The 24,013-nt window shown below is 42.6% G+C and overlaps 1 protein-coding gene across 1 annotated transcript; it reads left to right on the top strand.

The window, feature by feature from the left end:
• The first annotated feature begins 1,853 nt into the window (after positions 1-1,853).
• On the top strand, positions 1,854-23,285 carry slc25a33 (solute carrier family 25 member 33). Its single transcript, XM_078425001.1, has 7 exons — positions 1,854-2,011; positions 14,575-14,754; positions 18,070-18,147; positions 18,771-18,871; positions 19,737-19,803; positions 19,899-20,173; positions 21,658-23,285. Exons 1-7 carry the CDS (start codon positions 1,971-1,973, stop codon positions 21,858-21,860), a joined length of 945 nt encoding a protein of 314 aa, XP_078281127.1. The 5' UTR covers positions 1,854-1,970; the 3' UTR covers positions 21,861-23,285.
• Positions 23,286-24,013: the final 728 nt, after the last annotated feature.

Raw genomic sequence — 24,013 nt, 5'->3', positions numbered from 1 at the left:
CCCCCTTCCCAGATCTCCCTCTATCTTCCTGTCTCCATCTGTATCCTTCCTTTGCCGCGCCCCCCTGACATCAGTCTGAAGAAGGGTCTCGACCTGAAACATCAACCATTCCTTCTCTCCTGAGTTGCTGCCTGACCTGCTGAGTTACTCCAGCATTTTGTGAAATAAATACCTTTGTATAAACCAGCTGCTCAGTTTTATTTTAATTTCACCACCTCTCTTTCTGAATAATTTCCAGCCTCTTTGCATCATCTACCTGAGTGATCACTTTTTCTCTTGGTATTTATAACCGGTTTGAATGTGTGCGCGCTCTCTGGGTGACAGCAAACTAACTGTAGGCAACTCCTTCAATGTGTGTAACCCCTCTGCTTGAGTGCAATATCTCTGAGTGTGTGTTATGCTTCTCGTTGATGGCAGCCTGAGAGCATGCAACTCCCCTGAATATGTTCTGTGAGTGTTCGCAACCCCTCTGAGTGTGTGCAGCTTCTGAGTGACTGCAACCCCAGTACATGCATCTTCTCTGGGTAATTGCCGCTCCAATGCATGTATCTCTGGGTGTTTGCAACCAATATGAATGTGTGCATTTTCCCCTGGAGATTGCAACAGGAGTGTATGCAACATCCCCAGTGCATGCAGCTTCTGTGGGTGTGCACACCTCCTCATCTTATCTGGGTGATTGCCGACCTAATGCATATATGTGCATCTTCTCTGGGTATCTGCAACCCCAGTGAGTGCAGTTTAGTTTAGTTAATTGTACGTACACTGAAAAACTTTTTGTTGCTTGCTAACCAGTCAGCAGAAAGACAATACATGATTACAATCGATCCATTTACAGTGTATAGATTCATAAGGGAATAACGTTTAGTGCAAGATAAAGCGAGCAAGTCCAATCAAGGATAGTCCATAGATCTTCAATGAAGTAGATAGTAGCTCAGGACTGCTCTCTGGTTGTGGTAGGATGATTCGGTTGCCTGATAACAGTTGGGAAGAAACTGACCCTGAATCTGGAGGTGTGCGTTTTCAATACCTTCTACACCTTTTGCCTGATGGGAGAGGGGAGAAGTGTGGCCAGGGGCATGCATCTTCTCTGCAAGTGCATGCATCTTCTCGGGGTGTTTGCAACCTCTGTCAAGTCAAGTCAAGTCAATTTTATTTGTATAGCACATTTAAAAACAACCCACGTTGACCAAAGTGCTGCACATCTGATTAGGGGGAAAAAAAGAAACATAACAGTGGCATCTTCTCCGGGTGTTTGCAACCTCTGTGGGTGCGTGTAGGCATCTTCTCCGGGTGTTTGCAACCTCTGTGGGTACATGCATGCATCTTCTCGGGGTGTTTGCAACCTCTGTGGGTGCGTGCATCTTCTCCGGGTGTTTGCAACCTCTGTGGGTGCATGCATGCATCTTCTCGGGGTGTTTGCAACCTCTGTGAGTGCATGCATCTTCTCCGGGTGTTTGCAACCTCTGTGAGTGCGTGCATGCATGTTCTCGAGGTGTTTGCAACCTCTGTGGGTGTTTGCAACCTCTGTGAGTGCGTGCATTCTGTTTGGGACGCTACCGCCCCAGTGTGTGCAGAGCCGCTGGCCGCTGGCCGCTGGCCGCCTGCCCTGCATCGCCCCAGTGTGTGCAGCGCCGCTGGCCGCCTGCCCTGCCTTGCTGGTGTGTGAGTCAGTTCGTGCAGCCGCGAGCGAGCCGCAGCTCACGCCAGCCCCGGGCCCCGCCCCCCGGCGGTCGCCGCGCCAATGGGAGGCGCGCGCGGCGTGACGTTAGGCCGCCGCCCCCGCGGCGCCCCCGACCTGCCCACTGACGTCACAGGCCGGGGCCAGCGCGCGTGCGCGACCTTGTTGGCCGCGACGGCGACGGTGACGGCGGTGGTGGTGCCGGTGCCGGTGCTGGGGCTGAGGCCGGTGTTGGGGCTGGCGCTGGCGGAGAGAGGCAGCGGGAGCCCGGGCGGGCCATGTCAGAGTGACGATGGCGCAGCGGGAAACCATGCTGCACCTCTTTGCCGGAGGGTGAGTGAGTGAGTGAAGAAGGGAGCCGGCGCCTCGCCGAGCCGCCATCCTGCTGCCGGTTGCCGGGGTGATGAGGCCGGGGAAGGGAAATTGGTTGGGGTGGAGGGATTATAATGCCCCTTAAACCCGCTGTGGCCCCCCTCTCTCTCCCCTCCCCTCCCCTCCCTGATGGCCCCTCTACCCCCTGCTGGTTTCTCCCTCTGTTGAATTCCCCCTCTCCCTCTGCTGGTCACTTCTCTTCCCCCTACTGGTCCCCCTCTCTACCCCTTGCTGGGTTTTCCTCCTGCTGGTGCCCCCCTTCTGCCCCCTTTCTCCTGGTGTTCCTCCCCTGCTCCTCTTTTCATTGCTGATGCCACTCTCTTCCCCCCACTTAATGCCAACCCTCCAATAATCAGGAATACTTAGAAGGTAGAGAAGTGTGAGGGATCTGGGATCAGGGAGGGATTGGCACAGAAGAGGAGTTGAGGCCACAATCAGAGTGGATGGCGGGGCAAGCACGGAGGGGCCTGGTGCTGCTGACACATTCTTGTACGTCTCTCCCACCTCCCTCACTCCACCCCTTTGTGGGTCGCAGGGCTCCAGCCTCCGTTGCCACAGACTACCATTACAAGAGGATTTGACTAAGGATTTCTTGTTACAGTGATGTAAGGCCTTGGTGAGGCTGCATCTGGGCTGGTGTATGCAGTCTCAGTCACTCCACTTAACTAAAACATAAAGTCACTACAGAAAAAATGCAGTGAAAAATCAGCTGGCTAGTTCCTGTGATGACTGATCTGTCCTGTGAGGAGAGACACAGTATTCTTTACAGTTTAGTAGAATGAGTTACATGGTTTGAGATTAAGGGTGTTTTCCCCAGGCAAGACAGTCTTGAACCAGGAGACACAATCTCTTTACAACTGAGAGGGGGAAGATTTTTGTTTCATGCTAAAGAGCAGCGAATCTTTGTGATTCTGATATTGGGGTAGTGCTGTACAGCACCAGACCCCGGGATTGTTCCTGGCCTCGGGCACAATCACCAAGTTATTCAGAGGAGAGATTTGACATATTTCTGGATATTATTAAGGGAATCGAGGGATTTTGAGGTAGTGCAGGAAAATTGAACTGACGTAGAAGATCAACCATGATCTTGAGGGTTGGCAGAGCAAGCCAAATAGTCTACACTTGCTCCTATTTCTTATGTTCTTTAACCTCGCCCCTGCTCCTGACTCCACTACAGTACAATCCTTGGCAATGGATGCCCACAGAACCATTTGAGAAAGTAGAATACAATGTACCCCCATAGTCAGATATTCCAGTATTAATCGCATTTTAATCTGGTTGGCAATGAAGGATGTTGAAGGTTTAATGTTTCTTTTGTTGTGCATGTTTGCTGGCCTGATTGGATCAGCAAAGAGGCTGATGGTTAGATTACAGAGTCTCATCTGTTTGGTAATATGGGGAGGTTCCCCAGAATAGCAAGCAGTTTTTGAACCTGTGCCAGCTATCTTGTCCAGTGATGTAAATGGGCTGTGATTGCAAGGCCAAGACTTCATACTGTATCAGTCAGCTGATTGCTGCACACTTAATTTTACTTTTGAACTGTGTGACTTAATTCCATTGCACCTAAACAGTGATTTGTAACGATCTGCTTTGATAATAATTAAATAGGTTATGTTTTTGTGTAACCAGAATGTATTGTGTGTGTTTTGTGCTGCATGACTCTTGAGATATGCTGCAAATGGCATATACGATACGATAGAACTTTATTTATCCCGGGAGGGAATTTGATCTGGATTATCCTGATATTTGTGTGTCAGAGAATTATTTTTCTTCTATGTTGCTTTCCTCTCTTAAGCTTCTCAAGGATGTTGCTATTTTCAGTCCACCTTTTAGCTATGATTACTATAATGTCTTTATTATGGTGGGGTGAGATTACAAGAGAAAGGATTCACTTGGAAGGTGCTCCACCTGGAAGCTGAGCTTTTGCAGTTGTAAGGGTCTGTGGTGAGACCGCATTTGGACTGCGGCATGCGCCTTGTGTCGGAAAGAAAATTCTGAAAATCCTGGGAAGGAGGGGGTAAGGAAGGGCAATTAGGTAAAGCTTTTACTAGACTGATTCCTGAAATGAAAAAGCTGTCTATTTGTGGCAGATTCGGTAGAATGAGTTTGCAATGAAGATTTTTTTTAAAGGGGATGTCATTGAAACATATAATACTCCCAGGAGGCTTTGAAATGCTGGATCCTAAAATGATGCATACGGGTGGCACAGTGGAGTGGCGGTAAGGTTGCTGCCTTGCAGCGCCAGGGACCCTGGTTCGATCTTCAACCTCAGGCATTGTCTGCATGGAGTTTTGACCGTGTGGGTTTTCTTCTGATGCTCCGGTTTCCTCCCATATTCCAAAGAGGTACAGATTTGTAGGTTAATTGGCTCTGGTGTGTACGGGTGTACTACTAGTGTACGGGTGATCGTTGGTCAGCTTGGACTCAGCGAGCTAAAGGGCCTGTATCCATGCTGCATCTCTAAACTAAACTAAATGATCCTGATGTTGCATCCTTTTTGATGGAGAGGCTAGGATAAGAGGGAATTGTTTTGGGATAACAAGTTGGCCATTATGTCCTCTGTCTGGGAAGAATTTCCTGATTTGATGGCTGTGAATCACTACAAGTGTCCATTTCAGAGAGTTAGGAATGCTTATTTGTCCAGTGCATGCAAGTGTGAGATTGATACATTTTTTTACATCCAGCGAAATTGATGGATAAAGGAATTGGGTGACAAAGTGGAGATTTGGTTATGAACTTGACAAGTGTTGGAACAAACTGGAAGGGATGTGTGACCTTTATTTTTAATCTTAACAATGCCTTTCACTTATGCAGTGCCATAAATGTACAACGACTTCGCAAGGTATTTGCAGTGGCAACTTCAAATAAAAGGTGGCAACGTGTCACTAACATATGAGCAGGAGCATCAATAACAAGACTTATTTCAAGATGCAGAGGCTAGCTGAGAGGTATAAGTTAAGAGTGTAAGGAAGCAGATGAATGGCCTGCCTAAGTAAATGCCCAGCCTAAGTGAATGGCAGTGCTCTTGGGAGTGTTGTAAAACAGAGCAATCTGGGAGTGCAGATATGTGGTCCCTTGAAAGTGGCGTCACAGGTAGTTACAGTGGTCAACAGATTTCGGCACATTAGCCTTCGTCAGTCAGGTTGGGATGTTATGTTATGTTAAAAGTTGGGATGTTATGTTACAGTTGTATGAGAGGTTAGTGAGGCCACATTTGGAGTATTATATTCAGGTTTGGGAACCCTGCTATAGGAAAGATGTTGTTAAGCTCGAAAGAGCGCAGAGAAGATTTTTGAGGATGTTGTCAGGATTTACGGGCCTGAGCTTTCGGGGGAGGTTGGGCATACTAGGACTTTATTCCTTGGAGAGCAGGAGATGAGGGGTGGTCTAATAGAGGTGTGTGTATAAGATCACAAGTGGAATAGATAAGGTACATGCACAGTCTTTTACCCAGAGAAAGGGAATCAAGAACCAGAGGACAGGATTAAGGGTGAGATGGGAAAGGTTTTATAGGAGCCTGAGGGGCAACTTTTTCACTCGTTGATGGTGGGTATAAGGGATGAGCTGCTAGAGGATGTAGTTGAGGCAGGTACAATACTACTATTTAAAGGACATTTGGGCAGGTACATGGATAGGAAAGGTTCAGAGGGATATGGACCAAATGTTGGCAGGTGGGACTAATGTAGATGGGGGCACCTTAGTCGGCATGGGGAAGTTGGGTCGGGGGGTCTGTTTCCATGCTTTGTAACTATGACTCTGAGTGATTTTCAGAACTTGGAGTTTTCACAGTTGAAGACACATCTACTAATGGTGTTCATGATTACATTTAGGGATGATCAATAGGCCAGAATTAATAGATGACAGATATCTTCAAAGATCATAAGGCTGGAGATTACATGCACATGAACAGTTTTGAAAACGGGGAAGAAAATATTAAAATTTGAATCACTAAGTGTATGTCTAAATGATGCTGGTGTATCTAAAGATATGGACTGTTTTGGATAATGCTTGAGAGGATTGGGGTGGGAGGGCATTTGTCAAAAAGAGGCGAAGGAAATGTTTATTATGGGGATTCCAAGAAGATTGTTTTCATTTTCTGAAAATTTAGTTGGAGGAATTCTCTACCAATCCACTACTTTCTTGCAAAGATTGACAGTTTATAGACATTGTCAGAGTAAAAAGAAGTGGCGATTGTGTAGAGGAGGGTGTTGTCAGTGTACACATAGGAAACAAGGCCAGAGACACACAAAGCTGGAGTAACTCAGGTACATCTCTGGAGAGAAGGAATGGGTGATGTTTCGGGTCGAGACCCTTCTTCAGACCAGCATCTGCATTCCTTCTTACACCCATAGTTTAGGGAGATGTGCCAAGGAGCTGGATATAAATAAGAGAAGTGGGCTCGGATAGATCCTTCAGGTACATCAATGTGGGATACTGGATGAAAAGACTTGTGGATTTCCGAATATAATTGGATTGATCAAAGTATGATAGCTTAAGAAAATAACTACAGATGCTGGTACAAATCGAAGGTATTTATTTCACAAAATGCTGGAGTAACTCAGCAGGTCAGGCAGCTGGTGTGTTCAGCTTCACACAGCTGACAAAGGTTGTCAGCTATATTAAAAATTATAGCTTAATTAAATTGTCAACTACATTAAAAATCTGCAGATGGGTCAAAGCCATCTACTGCATTTAATTTTTCCAATTTCACATTTTGGATGCTGTGCACAATGCAAAGTGTTGGAGGAATTTAGCAGGTCACTAACATCTGTAGACAAACCCCATCTGGTTCATTGATTGCTTCAGGGCCGAAAAGCTGCCATCCGTACTAGGACTGATCTACCCATGTCACTCTAGATCCACCCCACGCAGATGTCTTAGTTGTCTACTCAGATCAGAGATATTTAGGGATGGACAATGTTGGAATTGCCACTGTTGTACTGACCTTGATTTGATTTGTGAGGGGTATGAAACCAAGGAAAAAATGAAAGTTAAAGTATAGCAAAAGAATTAACAATATGGTATGATATCAGTGCTAGTTTTCCTTTGCCAGTGTGTTGCAAGATAGTTTGTTAGGAGTCTGTCACTGATGTCATGACTGTAGTTCTTAAATCAACTCCTGGAATTGTTGTAAAGAATGCTGATGTGTGATGAAGGCCTATAATTTTGTACTTCCATGGTTTGGAGTACGTTCAGATGAAATTGAACTCAGACATTTTATTGTCAAATTATTAAGAATCTTTTCCTGAATATTGGATTTTGCTAGGATTCAAGGGCCTGAGCTATAGGGAAAGGTTGGGCATGCTAGGACTTATTCCTTGCTGTGTAAAAGACTGAGGGGTAATCTTACAGGGGTGTATAAAATCTTGAGGACAAAAGATACGGTGAATACGCAGTCTTTTTCCCCAGTTAGAGGAATCAAGAACTAGAGTGCATAGGTTTACGGTGAGAGGGCAATTATTTAATAGGAACTTGAGGGGCAACTTATTCACTCGGGATGGAGACTGAGAAGGGTCTCGACCCGAAACGTTCTCTCTAGAGATGCTGCCTGTCCCGCTGAGTTACTCCAGCATTTTGTGCCTACCTTCGATTTAAACCAGCATCTGCAGCTCTTTCTTACCCAAGGAATCAAGGGATATGGGGAAAAAACAGGAACGGGGTACTGATTTTAGATGATCAGCCATGATCATATTGAAGGCGGTGCTGGCTCGAAGGGCCGAATGGCCTACTCCAGGATCTATTTTTCTATGTCTTTTCTGAAATGGACAGGTGACATTTTGGGTTGCAACTTCTTCAGATGACCCGAAACGTCGCCTGTCCATTTCCTCACACATGTTACCTGACCCACTGAGTTCCTCCAGCACTTGGTGCTTTGCTCAAGATTCTAGTATCTGCAGTTCCTTGTGAATCTGTCGATATGTCCTAAATGTTGTTTGCCAATTGTTATTGTATCCAATTGGAGATTATTCTGCTGTGAGTCTGATGAGTGAATGTGGATGTATTATCTGACCATTATCACTGCTGCACACTCAGCTTGGAGTTAAAAGTTGCAGGGTCAATTCCTAACTCTGTATTGAGCACAAAATCTAAGCTTCGGAGTGGTGGGTGAGCTGCACTGGTGGAGGTAGTCTTCTCCATGAGACATTTGTCCTCCTCCAGTGCGTGTAAAATTGCTGATACTTTTATTTTGAAAAAGTGCGCATTAATAATCCTGGTTTCAACAAGTATCTCTGAGGACTTGCTGTGCACAAATTGACGGGCATGTTTCTTATAATTACTACATTTACATTTTGAGTGTACTTAATTTTAAAGTGCTTTGGAATGTTTTCAGGTTATGAAATAAATAGAACTATTTATAGTTGAGAATCCATTATGTTATTTGCAATGTTCAGGAGCAGAAACTCATTAACTTCCTTTCCATTACTGGGGACCATGGTTGCAATATCTAAAATCAGATTACCACAAGAGCAAAGCTGAAACCTTGCACAATCACATTAATTGATTGAAATGTAAAACCACCAATATTTAGTTTTTTGTAGTATTTGTTATTTTGCTGTTGCAAATGACAAATTTATTATGTAAATAGCCAAAAAGCTTTACCAAAAAAAGTCATGCAAAGTTATAATTAATTTTAGCAATGTACCAAGGAATAATCCTTAAATATTTCATATTTTTGACGTCCAACTAATTTCAAGCAATGTTTAGTTATTCATGGCAACATTGAGACTCGACTATATCGGCAGTGAGATTGTAACTATCACTTGGGCGGTGTTTTATTGGTTTTGCATGATCCATTTGGATCATTCTGATGATGCATGTCGCTGAACATCTAAAAAGAAAGTACAGAATGCAGTGTTCTGTAGATTGTTCGGAATCTGATGTAGAAAATGACCACTAAATCTATTTTGCTCATGAACTGTTGACATGACTTTCAATATAGCAAATGTTGAATAGCTTCAATTGTATAAAAGTGTATTGTTTAGTTTAGTGATAGAGTGTGGAAACAGGCCCTTCGGCCCACCAAGTCCCCACCGACTGGCAACCCCCACACATTAACACCATCCTACACACACTAGTGACAATTTGCATTTAAACCAAGCCAATTAACCTACAAACCTCTACGTCTTTGGAGTGTGGGAGGAAACCGAAGATCTCAGAGAAAACCCATGTAGGTCACGGGGAACGTACATATAGACATCACCCATAGTCAGGATCAAACATGGGTCTTTGTAAGGCATCAATACCGCTGCACCACTGTGCCACCCACAAGCGGTTTATACAGCTTGTTTAATCAGATCATGGTGCAGACAAAAAATAATAATTACTCAATGTTGGTTAGTCTAAAACTAGATATTAAGGAGTGTGTTTTTAACATTTCATCATGAAAGAATGTGGTTTGGTATAATTCAGAGTTTCCATACAATATTTTAAAACATCAAGTAAAAGAATCACAAGACCTGTTTTCTGTGGTCAAGTGTATAGCAATCTCATTAAGAATATTTGGCAGGAACCTAAATCATTTGTGGTCTTTGCCACCTGACAAGTTGTTTTTGCTTATATGCCTTCTTAACAATTAAAAAAAACTCAAGACCAGGTTTTAAAGGCCAATAATCAAAAATAAAATTGATGCTAATTCCCTTATGAGAAGAGATAATCAAATACTTGTTGGCAGGGATTATGGAGCATCAAATAAAGAAAGAAGGGGTTTAAGAAGGGAATTCTAGCGCTGTGTTTTTTGGTAGTTGAAGGCATTGTGGAGGATCTAGTTACATTTCTCTTTTATTATCATTTTATCTCAATACAGGAGCTCATTCTATTAAGTCTATGCCTGCTCTCAGAGCACCCCCCTGAGTCCTATTTCCAAGTATTTTCATACAGTTTATTTTCTCTTTTGTGCTCATCAACTCCCCTGATTCTCCTGCTGCACAGCAGCACAGGGGTAATTTACAATAGCCAATTAACTGACCAGTGTTCTTTGAGATGTAGGCAGAAACTGGAGCACCCAAAGAGAAGCAATACAGTCACAGTAAGAACATGTAAAGTCCCTGTCTGAGATCAGAATCGAAATGAGAGAGCAGCTTTAACTATCATGTGGCAACAGATGCACACAACTGATGCTCATCTGGGCAAGACACTAAAAAGGTCTTCCATCAGGTAAAGTTGTGCTGTGGTTCAACAGGCAGAGCTGCTGCCTTATAGCGCCAGAGACTCGGGTTCGATGCTGACCGGAGTGCAATCAAGGCAGTTTGTAATTTCCGCAACATTCTATGATCACTCGGATCATTGCTTGATCATCGGAAACAAGCCACAATGGCAATGGTGCTCACCCAGAAGGCTGCGTGCTGCAGTAAGTGTCCCAACGACGAGACAGAACTCAAGCCAGCAATGGCGGCGGTACTTACCCAGACGACCACACGTCGCAGAAAATGCCCCAGATGCCATTGAGATCATTAATGCTTTCTGTGAGTTATTTATGGGCAGGGGATGAAGATGGTGTAACCTGACGGAAGTCTGGGAGTGCCTGTACTCGAAGTACACTAGGAGGATAGGGTAACCAATGTTGACATCATCTCCCGAACCAGCATCCCCAGTTTTGAGTCTCTGGTCTCACTTAACCAGCTTCAGCAGATGAGCACATCATCTGCACGCCTGACACAAGGCTCCTGAAACACATTCTCTATTCTGAGGTCTTCATGTGATGCCAAGCAGTTTTGAGGAGGATGGAAAACACATTTCAAAAACAACCTTAAAATGGCCTTGGAAAAATGTCACCCCCTAATGAACTAATTATAATCTCAGACTCCATGCGGCTCGGAATGAGACTTAAGCATTCGGGTAGGCACTCCACATTCTGAGTCTCACTCTATCCAAGAGTGCATGAATGCTGGGTGCAAGCTACAAATGGAGTGAACTAATAGTTAGTTAATGTATTCACCTGCTCCATGAAGCTCCACCTGTCCCTCCTGAGGCAGAGTCTGCAGAACCCACCTGCGACTAATCAGTCATCTTTGACCTGACAGAACTGTCATGGAAGTCACCCTAACTCAGAGAGATTGTTGAACTAGTAGAAGCCCGAGTACTCAGGGGGCTGAATGTGAATTCTAGCTATTTCAACCGGACTGGGGATGGGGACCTGGTGCTTTGGCTATGGCACTGGAAGTGATTGGAAACAAGGAGGTGAAACCTTGCAGGGATTACTGAGTCACAAGAATTAGAAATATAAAAATGGGACTTTGAGCAGGTGCTAATATCTTTCAGTAAACGTAGGACTTGGTGCAGAATTCTGAATGACCTCAAGTGGATAGTCATGGATGGAGCTCATAGAGAGGAGGGCAGGTAGGGATATATTTAAATAGTTAAGAATGGAAGTAACAAGGTACACGTGAGAATTGTATCAGCAGAAACAAGCTTTGAGATGTTGAGCAAACACTATTGACCTTTATTTGTGAATAGTTATAAATTTGTAGTTGCGGGGCGTGAAGGAAGTGGTACAAGTAGACTGAAGGTTAAAGAATGGCCTAACCATGATATCAACCATAGCTATGCTATTTATTGTTTTTGTGAACTGTGATAGGAATGTTAGGATATGTAATTGGCAGACGAGATGTTGCAAAACCTGTGTGTTATTCCAGACATTGCGCCACCTGTTTATCATTGTCATGTGTACCGAGGTATAGTGAAAAGCTTTTTGCTGCCAACTATCCCAAAAGAACTATATACATGATTACAATCAAGCCGTCCGCAGCTTACCGATACAAGATAAAGTCCAATTAAAGATAGTTCGAAGGTCTCCAATGAGGTAGATGGGAGGTCAGGGCTGCTCTCTAGTTAGTGATAGGATGGTTCAATTGCCTGATAATTATGCTGGTGGCCTTGCCTAGGCAACATAAAGTGTAGATAGAGTCAACGGAAGGTAGATTGGTTTACCTGATGGCCTGGGCTATAGCCACAACTCTGCAATTTCTTATGGTCTTGGATGAAGCTGTTCCCAAACCAACTGATATATCCTGATAAAATGCTTTCTACGGCGTTTCAGTAGAAGTTGGTGAGGATTGTTGGGATATGCCAAACTTCCTAGTCCTTTTAAGGAAGTAGAGGCGTTGGTGTGCTCTCTTGGCCATTGCTTGGATGTAACTGGTCCGGGACAAATTGCTGGTGATATTTATTTCTAAGAACGTGAAGCTTTCAACCATCTCTACTTCGGCGTCCTTAATGTAACGTCCTTAACCGGGGTGTGTGCTAAGAGTTGTGTTCAGTTTTGGCCAAAGGCACAATCTGTAAAACGTGTGAACATGATAAGAAGACTGGAAGAGTTGGAGATTGTTGTTTTGGATGTGATGTTCTATCTAGTTGGCCTCAGGATAGAGGTGTAAAATCACTGTTAGCATGAACATGTTGGGTATCAAGCGTGCATCACTCTTCCTGATTAATAACAATTCAACACTGTCGGATTGCGTATGAAAGTCACAGTTGACAGTGATGCATCCCACGAGTTCGCTGCGTAGAATGGGGACTGCTGAAAATTTGAGTTTGGCTGTCAGCATCAGAGGTGTTTTCACTGCAGAATTAGAATAATGACAGAAACATACTTGTATGCATAAGGATTTAAAGGTGCAGCTATTGATGTATTATTTCAGACATGCAAGACAGTGGACTCGCTACACTGTCCATTTCAGCCTTTTTGTTTCCTTTGATAATATCCAAGACTGCTCACTGCTGTGAAAATCTCACGTTCTTTACTTCAAGGTGGTCATATGTTCGGAAATCATTTGCTTGAGCCAATATTATTGTGCAAAATTATTTCTCATTATTTCCACTATCATTATAACAATTAAGTATAGAGTCAAATCTATCTATCCATCTATCTATCCATCCATCCAATTTATATATATATATATGTATGTATGTATATATCTCTCTGAGATTTTGAAATTTGGTTGTGGACATGTGGACCTGCAGCCAAAACGGTAAACCATAGCGCCACAATTTCAGCGCCACCTTAATCACCACTCTCCTGGCGACTGTTTATAACAAGTTTTATTTAAATAGGTCTTGTATTTTTTAAGTTAGAGAGATTTTAAAGTTTAAAAATCTAATTTCTAGACACATTTTTCAAAGTGCTGTGCATATGACGTCACCACGGCCTCTCTCTTCACTCGCCGGAGAGAGTGGGGGTGGGGAGGAGGGGAGAGTGCAGGAGGGGGGAGGTGAGGTTTGGGAGAGAGTTGGGGTCAGGAGAGGTAGAGGGAAATAGGGGTGGGGAGGGGGGAATGTGGGTGGAGGCAGGGCTGGGGGAGTGGGGGCAGGGGAGGGACAAGTGGGGGTGGGGTAGGGGGGATGGAGTGGGTCAGTGGGGGGATAAGGGGGATTGAGTGGGGGGGTTGAGGGTGCTACACCAGTACAGGAGAGGCTTTGAGTCCAGGGCTCACTCAGTGACGACACCCTCTCCCCTTCCCTGTTCCCCCTCCACGAGGAATGGGAGCCAACGGGTCCACTTGGTCTAGTTAAATATTAAAACTAATGTAAGTATGAATGTCGATATTTGCACATAAAGTGGACATAATGTGAAGATGCCTTGAAGGCCATGCATCAGGCATCAGTACTCAGCAAAGTAAACATATCCATATACAGAGTATAAATTTGCATGACAGTCTGAAGAAGGGATCGGACTGGAAACATCGCCTCTGCCTTTCCAGCAGGGGTGCTGCCTAATTTACTGAGTTACTCCAGCATTTTGTGTCCATTTTTGGTATAAATCAGATCAGTCTGAAGAAGGGTCTTGACCCAAAACGTCTCCCATTCCTTCTCTCCAAAGATGCTGCCTGTCCCGTTGAGTTACTCCAGCATTTTGTGTCTATCTTCGATTTAAGCACCTGCAGTTCTTTCCTACACAATCTGCAGTTTATTCCTACAGATACTAACTTTGCATGATTCTGCCTGGAGCTGTAACTTATTTATGTTAAATTTCAGGTTTTGACAAAGGTGTGCACTTTTAAAATGCAAATTGGCTCAGCAGTTTTGCACTCTTTGCTTTCCAACATTTACAGGCTTCCATGCTTTTAAGTAATTTTAAACTGGGCAATAATATTGCACTTTCCTCACAAGCTTCTATTCACCGGCTCCCAAAATAAAGCTTGATCAAACATGGCCAACATGGTGGCGCTGCGGTAGAGTCACTGCCTTACAGCGCCAGAGACACAGGTTTGATCCTGACTACGGGTGCTGTGTGCATGGAGCTTATACATTTTACCTGTGACTGCGTGGGTTTTCTCAAGTTGCTCCGGTTTCCTCCCACACTCCAAAGACGTACAGGTTTGCAGGTTCCCTGGCTTCTGTAAATTGTTCCTAGTATATAGGATAGTGCTAGTGCATGGGATGATCGCAGGATGGCACGGACTCAGTGGGCGGAATGGCCTGTTTCCATGTTGTATGTCTAAAGTCTAAATCACCCTAATTTGATACCATGGATTCATACACAAGAGCAGTAAACTAAATTATTTTTTGATTCTTTGCACTATTCACAGGTGTGGAGGAACAGTGGGAGCAATTGTCACTTGCCCATTGGAAGTGATCAAGACTAGGCTCCAGTCCTCGGGCTTGACGCTTCGATCAGTCTACATTCCACAAGTCAACCTTAATACAATCAACGGACCAGGAGTGGTCCGGCCAGCACGTGTAGTACCAGGACTTTTCCAAGTTCTAAAGTAAGTGGATTGTTTTTATGCAGGTTTTTTACATTTTTGTTTTCTGCCTTTCTTTCTAAAAGTAGTAAATTAGTTTCCAGATTTTTAGTTGTGTATTACAAGGTTGTTGCATGTTGTTCCAAGCAGTATCCTAGATGGTTCAATGATTTCCCTGCAGGGCATCTTGTCAGATATTAATAAGAAGCTTAAATGTTGAAATAGTAGGCTGTGGAGTTTGTCGAGGTTACTCTGCCATTCAGTAAGATCGTTGCTGATGCTGTATCCCCCTCACTTTCTATCTGATCCCCATCACTTGTTTTCTTTTACCGTCTAATATTCTCTTTACTTACTTTCTCCAGACTTCAAATAGTTTCATTTACTTCCTTCCATTTCCATCTCAACATGAAATGTTCTTAGGAGAACAGCCCCATTTTCTCCAGCCTACCGCATTCACTTGCAGGCAATTATATTAAATCTTGTCTGCACCGTCTCAGCCTTCATCATTCCAATAGTTTGTTCATCTTCAATCGATGTTCTACCCTAGTTCCAGCCAAGCCCAGTGTATCATAGAAGTTTGACTTGACTTTTGTTCTCTGTCCCTATTTATGAAAGCTAGGATGCTGAATACTTTTTTTTTTAAATATTGCTTTCTCAACCTGTCCTGTCTTTTTGCAAATGTCTAACCAGATTTCTCTCTTCCTACCTCATTTTTCTAAAGTATACCCTTTTATGCTACTTCCTTTTCAGTTATCTACCAAAATAAAACACGTTACACTTCCCTGCTGTAAATTTGGTCTTGTTTGTCTTAAACCAGTTTGTCAATACCTTATTGCAGCTATCCTTCACCTTTACCACATTTTAAATCTTCACAACATTGGTAGATTTAGAAATGGTGCTCCGTGTACCCAAGGCCAAATCATTTTACATATTGTGAAAATTACGGTCCTAATACAAAACCTAGAAATAGCCCCACTATACATCTGCTTCCAGCACAAAGCTGTATTCATGTTGCCACTGGGTTTGATTAGACTCTTTTCTGGTTGGCAATATGTAAAAACAATGGTGTCCCATGAGAGTCAGTGCTAAGGCCTTGCTTTTTTTCAATAATTCGCATGGGTGACGTGAATGAAGGGTCTGAACATTTTTGTAGAATTTACCAATGACAAGTAAGAAAGTGGATGGGGAAGAACACACAAAAACGTTACAATGGTATAAAGATAGATTAAATGAGGTGGGAAAAGATCCGGCAAATATGAATTTGTCAATCTCTGGCAAGTGAAAATGAGAAACATATTCCTTTTGGTGAGACGTTGTAGAAGTGAGATGCAGAGGAGTCTTAGTGTCCACACATGATTCACTTCTCAGTAGTGTGGCGTCGGGGAAGATGCCACCATCTTGACTACACCAACGCACTTGTACTAGGGTAAACTCATGTGAAGAGGTTTTTAAACAGCAGTCCCTGATCATCTGTGGGCAGGTGAGGAAGTGCTGCCGGTTTTGCTCCCAGCCTGCAAAGAGAGGAACAGTTAGTAGGGGGTCCTCCATTTTTTCCTCTCCTGCTCCTGGCTGGAACTACCATGATTTTAAGGAGTTGGATAATGAGGTGCTGGCTAGTTGATCCAATCCAATTGGATGCAACTGTTGCTCTTCTGGCTGTGGCCTCAGTTCAGTTCAGAGTGCTGTCCAGGGTGCTGGTGTTTTCCAGCAGGCAGGCACTCTTTGTGGTGCTGGTCGTTGGTTCCTCCTGGTCTGTCTGCTGGTGACAGGGATTGGAGATGCCTTACGGAGAATATGTCGTCACAGTAGGTACAGCAAGTAATTAGGAAACCTAAATATGCAGGAAACGAATTCCACTGTAAGTACATCTGATAATAAAGTACCATTCAACCATTGAATTGACTGGAGGGCCCAGCGTGCATTTTCTCAGCCAATGGAGGCCAATACATTCTTGAGTGGGAGCATCTCACTTGCCTGTCATCATCTCTCATCGTGTCCATTGATCCTAAATGATGGACTCAAAATGCTCAGCAGATCAGGCAGCATCTCTGCAGAAAATGTATCGGTGACGTTTCAAGCCAGGACCCTTCTTCAGACCCAAAACCCTAAAAATAATAATTGGCTCCTCTGCTGCCCCTAAACCCATGGGGGTCTAGGTCTTCGGCGACTTTTCTGTATTTGACAAATTGCAGGCGGCATTTGCCTGCAGTACAATATTGGCTGCAGTTCAAATATGCATAATTGCCTGTAAAGTACTTTGGGGTGCTCTGAGAATATGAAAGGCATTGGTGTTCAGATACACATGCCGCTGTAATTAGCAAAGTATTCAGATTGTTTCATCATAAAAAAACAAACATGCATAGTGCGGTCTCAGTATTTAAGAGTGCAAACTTAAAGGAGCAGCAAAGATCCCTTGAGAAACTTAAAAAATGCATTCCCTCTCTCCTAGATGCTGCCTGACCTGCTGAGTTACTCCAGCATTTTGTGATACCTTAGACAATATTAAAGTGAACTTAAAGCCTGCTTTGCATTTCTGCTTTTTAAATGTGATAAAATTTCATATTTTCTTTACAAATATAAAATATATGTAAAACTGGGCAGTATAAATGAAAGGTAGACACAAAATGCTGGAGTAACTCAGCAGGACAGGCAGTATTGCTGGAGAGAAGGAATGGGTGACCTTTCGGGTCGAGACCCTTCTTCAGACTGGTGTCAGGGGAGTGTGCGGGACAGAGATAGAATGTAGTTGGAGAACTGGGAAGGGGAGGGGATGGAGAGAGAGGGAAAACAAGGGCTATTTGAAGTTAAGGAAGTTAAAACTGGAAACTAAATGTTGTGCTGCCTGATACAATTATTTGACAATTCAGTGCAACATAGGAAACAAAAGTTCATATTGTTTTTTAGGTCAATTCTTTAAAGAACTATGAAGGGATGTTTATTAGAAAAACGAATGGCACAAAAATGCAAATGATTGACATCTGAAATAAAATCAGAAAATGCTGTAAATATTCAGCAGGCCAGGTAGCATCTGTGGAGAGAGAAACAATGTTAACATTGCAGATTGTTCAGCTCTTTCTTCAGCTCTTTTGACAAATAGGTTGGCCACTAAAGTATATATAAAGGACTGGAAGTTTAGAGAAGGTCAAAGGAAGGGATTTCAGGGTGTTCACCCAGCTAGCAAAGATATGACAATGAGAGAGAATTCAGTAGTTTTATTCAGTCCTCTGAAATCAACAAGTACATAAAGCCTTATCACACGTTACCATTATAAAGTTGTAAAAGTTCAGCTACATTGTTCTCTTATTTCAAAAATCTCAAAGTTCATGGTATCTTTTGCAGATCTATTCTAGAAAAAGAGGGACCGAGGTCACTTTTCAGAGGACTGGGACCGAACCTGATTGGTGTAATTCCATCCAGGTAAATTAAACTGGATTTGTATTGAAAGGAAAATATTTGTTCATCTCTATTTTGGTTACTTGCCTCCTATCGCTATTGGATGCACACTCATAGTACCTCGTGGTCATCTGTTGGCTTCTGATAAATGACTTATGCTGTTCCTTAATACTAATCAAACGCCTATATATTCAAAAAATACAGATGTGACCTTTTAGTTTATACTCACACCAGCCACAAAAGGAAGAATTCTTATTCAGTTTGCAGAATTGTTCTTTTGAGCAAGGTATGTCTCCAAGCGTTGGAATGTTTTCCCCTCATTAATATTATTGGAGTCAGGTTGTTCTGGTGGAACCCCAACTACTTGCTTGGGGGCACCATTGATGATACTTTTCATCGCCTTGCTGATGATTCATTTAACTGATTACCTGTGATTGCCAAATTGGAGTTGTGCTGCTTTTGTTTTAAGCCCACTAACTGAATTTCAAATTCTGTATTTTGAAGTATATATTAAAAAATTGTTTAAGACTCATATACTGTGAGAAGAAATAACTGCACCCAATATATTATTGAATCATTAAATTAATTTAAGATTCAATTATATGAAATTAATGATCAATAAATTGTCAATCTTGTGTATGTTGCAGAGCAATCTACTTTGCTGCCTACTCCAAAGCCAAGGAGAAATGTAATGCAGTCTTTGTACCACATTCTAATGTTGTCAACATGTGTTCTGCTGGCTTCGCAAGTAAGTATTTTTTAATTACTTGTATACAAATTTTCTTCCAAGAATTAATATACAAAGAGAAAGAGATTTATACCTCTTCCCATGGCTAATCACTGTCAACCAATTGCATCGATATGTGTACTGTTTTTTAATTATAACGTTATCAATGTTTTATCCTTGCTCTTTATCAACAAATATGGATTGAGTCAGTCAAGTAGCACGGAAACAGGTCCTTCGGCTTTACTTGCCCATGCCTACCAAGATGCCCCATCTACACTTCTGTCACCTGCCCGCGTCTGCCCCATATCACTCCAAACCTTTCCTATCCATGTACCTATCCAAGTGTCTTTTAAGTGTTGTTATAGTACCAAAATGTATTATAGGTAGTATAACAACATTCAAGATTCTAAGGACTTAACTAAATTAAAATGTTAAAATATCTCTACCACCCTGAGCAGAGGTCAGACCAAAACATGCTGCATGATCTACCTCATGCTGCGTTTACAGATCTTTGGTAGATCACTCCATTCCAATACGTTGGTTGGTGTTTGATCTGTCAGCTGTACATGCAGGTGAAAAAGGGCCTTCCAAAAGGATCCCCCCCTAACCCCTGCCTCCCTGCCTTCACTGTGGCCACTAGAAGTTGACTGCAGTGTCACGTTGGTTTACTTGACTGGACTATTTTTTTTCAGGACTGGCAGTCAGAAAGGCTGCAAAGTAAGTGTTTTTCCTTTGACCCCCATTAATGTACTGTATTGAAATATTAATACTTGAAGCTGGTGGTGTATTTGCACAGTCACTGCATTACTAAATTGTTGCAGTTATGAATTATGATTCATGATTTTAGAAAATGTAAGAGAAATAATGTTACTTTTTAATACACTAGGCTTTATTACAAATACGATGATGAACCCTATTTGGTTGGTCAAAACAAGAATGCAACTGGAAAGCAGGTAGGTTGTACTCGTGCTTTAGTTTTAAGATATATTTGTCATAATTGTAACGACAAATTAAAAATGCTTATTTGTTCCCTGTTATCTGTTTGTAGGAAACGAGGTGAGAAAGCAACAAATGGTTTCCAATGTGCAAGGCATGTCTATCAGACGGAAGGATTCAAAGGATTTTACAGAGGCTTAACTGCTTCATATGCTGGGATCTCAGAAACTGTGATTCATTTTGTTATTTATGAAGCTTTGAAGAAACATTTGGAGGAATGGAGGTTCGCCGTGAGGGAGAACGACAAGAATGTTTCAGATTTCCTAGGATTGATGATTGCTGCTGGAATTTCAAAGACATGTGCATCTTGTACTGCTTACCCTCATGGTAAGTGTTCTCCTTTAAACGTTAGAGATACAGAACGGAAACAGGCCCTTCGGCCCACTGGGTCTGCACCAACCAGAGATCACCCCATACACTAGCATTATCCTACACATTAGGGCCAATTTACAATTGTACCAAAGTCAATTAACCAACAAGCCTGCACACCTTTGGAGAGTGGGATGAAACTGGAGCAACCGGAGAAAACCCACGCGTTCAAAGGGATAACCTATAAACTGCGTACAGACAACACCCATAGTCAGGATCGAACCCGGGTCTCTGGCGCTGTAAGGCAGCAACTCTACCTCTGTGCCGCCCCGACCACTCCTAGGACCTGTGATCACTTCTTGGTCAGTATGAGGTGTGGGAAGAAGGAATCTTTGACCGTGGTCATGGGGGTAAAAGTGAGGCAATAATAAAGGAGCAATAATATGGGATTGTCTAGGATATGGGAGGGGAATGGGGTGGGCAGTGATAATCTGAGTCAGAGAAGAGGGTTCAAACTGAGATAACCAGTCAGACTAAGCCCAAAATAGACACAAAATGCAGGAGTAACTCAGCAGGACAGGCAGCATCTCTGGAGAGAAGGAATGGGTGATGTTTCGGGTCAAGACCCTTCTTCAGACCGACAGCATTTGGTGGCTCTCAATCCCTATGAGCAAGGCCCAGCATTGGGTTGACCAGCCAGACAACGGGTGGAGTTGACGTTTTGCCTCAACTATTGAACCACAGTGCTGCTTTTAGTCACAAACAACACGTGGTTTCAAGGAAAGGTGGATGATCACCTCAGCCTTTGATTCTTTAAGGGGTCCATCTGTCTGGAAATTCCCTGCCTTGTTCCATGGCCTCTGATTCATGGGAAAGATGGACTCTCATATTAATGCCACACAGGAAAGACCATCTTCCTGTGAAGTTAGACAGAGCTCTGGGGGCTAGTGGAATCAAGGGATATGGGGAGAGATTGGGCACAGGTTACTGATTGTGGATGATCAGCCATGATCACAATGAATGGCGGTGCTGGCTCGAAGGGCCGAATGGCCTCCTGCACTCATTTTCTATGTTTCTATCGTGGAAAGTTCTGTAAAATGTGACATATTAGCAACTCTAACTTCCCCTTAAAAGACACAAAGTGCTGGAGTAACTCAGCAGATCAGGCAGCACCCCTGGAGAAAATGGATAGGTGACATTTTGGGTCAAGACCCTTCTTCAGACTTTGCCCTCCTTAACTTTGATCTGGGTGGGCAGGGTTAAAAAAAAGTTGATATGTACCATTCAATTATTTTAATGAATAAATGTATGCAAGGATGTATTATTTTTTATGTGTGGTTAAAGACTCACTTTATGAACTGATATCAGAGTGATTGGTACTTATTTAGGAACAGCATTACTCGTTCTTTGTGGCCAATATAATTACGATGCGAGTAGTGAAGTGGAAAATGGGAAAGCAAACAAAAACAACACATTTTTATTTACTTGCATTTATTTTTCAGAAGTAATAAGGACAAGATTACGGGAGGAAGGCACGAAGTACAAGGCTTTTTTGCAAACTGCACGTTTGGTGGCTATAGAGGAAGGCTATAGTGCTTTCTACAGAGGACTGCAAGCTCAGCTAATTCGCCAGATTCCAAACACTGCCATAATGATGACCACATACGAACTGATTGTACATGTCTTGGGACAGCGTCGGAAATAACCAGAAGCTCAACAATTGAAGGATTATAATGACCCACAAAACTAGGTGGGGGGAAATGTAGGACGTCACTGACCAGATTAGATACTGTTCATGCAAAGCACAAGGCTGAGATTTTCTTCCTGGATCCGAGCTGGGGTGTGGTTCAGGTGCCATCCCTGGTGTTGACTTCCTTGGTTAACCACAGATAATGTGATCAGGGCACCTGTTGTGCAAAGTGTACATGTCATTTACAGGTGCCAGGACATCTCCAGACTGTATCTTCTGTGATCTATTATTATTCCCTTCGTGTTTGGATGTTAAAATTAGCCACTTGGGCGATTTACCGGATGATTGTATTTGACTCAAGCTAAAACAGCAAGGTTCATTTCTGACGGAAAATGTGCAGAAACATTGTCAGAACATTTTTTTTTCTCCCTCTGTGAAAATAATCTGTGCAGTGAGAGCTTATGCATTGGCCGCTAGACATCACTATTTATTTTAAAGATGAACAAGTAAACTTGCAAATTTAATTTGTTTCCTTTTCCCTCTTGGAAAGCATAGGATATTTTTTTGACCTTCAGGAAACTCTTAGAAAGGAATGTATGTGTATTTGTAATGTATGTGGATTCTGTAGTTCAGGCAATAAAATGTGTTTATACTGAATGCAGTATGAAATGCACGCTGCACACTGCAGATAAGAAAATAACAGCAAAATGTTCATTTATTTCGTTGTTTAATGGGTCTCAACAAAATGTGGAACTCGCAAATGTATTCGTTATTTTGAAGGGAAATCTACACCTTATTTGCTGCCAGGCAAACAGATAGCATTGCCTTGCTATTTGATCCCTTTTAATTATCTTTGCTTACAACTGAGTCGCCCAAAATATTTCGATTGTCCAGATTTCAGTCTTAACCGAACGTCAATTTTTTTGGCATTTGTATGTATTTAAAATCACTAGCATCTGCAATATTGTTAATTTATTGAAACTTCAATTTCACAATTATATCAACAGAATGTTAGAACCTGCAATAGCGATAGTTTGAAAAATATTCTACTATTAACTTCAATAAGTGTGCCTTATTACAGTTCACCAATGATCAAACTAACAACGGAGTGGAATAAAAATATCTTTGGTTGCAGGTTTTTCTTTATAGTTATTACAGACTCATTCCTACCTCTCTTTTCCCCTCATGCTTAAACATTTCATTTGGTGTCTGTAATAAGGGAGGGAAGGGGAAAAGGGAAGCGATGCTACTGTAATACTTTAAAAAATAGTTTTAAGGGATATCAGTGTACTAGATAAAGCCAGGATGAGACTTTAGTAGATGATAACCTTTTGAGGGACATAAATAATCAGTATAGCGTGTGTTCAGCATGTGTTACTGTTAACTCTCTTTTCAAAATGTTCTGAATTATTTGAAAATTCCCATCTGAATAAAATATTTTCACCGTTAATTTCCTACCAGTACTCCATTTATTTTGATCTTTAACCATAATTTGGGAGCAACCAAACTTAATATGCACGCCAAAAAAAACCCCACCCTTCGTTCTTTAACCACTTTGTCAATAAGCACTTTCTGTGCTTAACCGTAAATGTATTTACTTAAGTTGTTTCACACTGTAATGAATGCTAGTAGTAGAAACACAAATCCAGATCAGCAAAAACTTGAGTAACAATCACGTGAACCAGTGCATGTGCAAATGCAAAGATGCAGGTGACATCTGTGCAAATTACTTTTCAAAAGGTTGCTACATTTGTCCTTGTTATAAATTAGTAGATTTGTCCCAAATACTAGGCAACAGTAGCCTGACCTAGTGAGACTCAGATTGACGCTGTACCTCATGAAGCCTCTTGGCAGTTGGTCAAAGTCTGTTAGGAAAATCTGTATTCTCTCAGCTGGTGAATCTACCCTGCTACTTTTTCAGTCAGAGAGTTGTGAATCTGTGGAATTCTCTGCCTCAGAAGGCAGTGGAGGCCAATTCTCTGAATGCTTTCAAGAGAGAGCTAGATTGAGCTCTTAAGGATAGCGGAGTCAGGGGGGTATGGGGCAGGAGGCAGGAACGGGGTACTGATTGAGAATGATCAGCCATGATCACATTGAATGGTGGTGCTGGCTCGAAGGGCCAAATGGCCTACTCCTGCACCTATTGTCTATTGTCTAAATGGAACGTC

This window comes from Rhinoraja longicauda, chromosome 30 (assembly GCF_053455715.1).
Source record: "Rhinoraja longicauda isolate Sanriku21f chromosome 30, sRhiLon1.1, whole genome shotgun sequence".
NCBI classification, from domain to species: domain Eukaryota; kingdom Metazoa; phylum Chordata; class Chondrichthyes; order Rajiformes; family Arhynchobatidae; genus Rhinoraja; species Rhinoraja longicauda.
The sequence above is the reverse complement of the archived record's forward strand: the minus strand, read 5'-3'. Positions and strand labels throughout refer to the sequence as shown.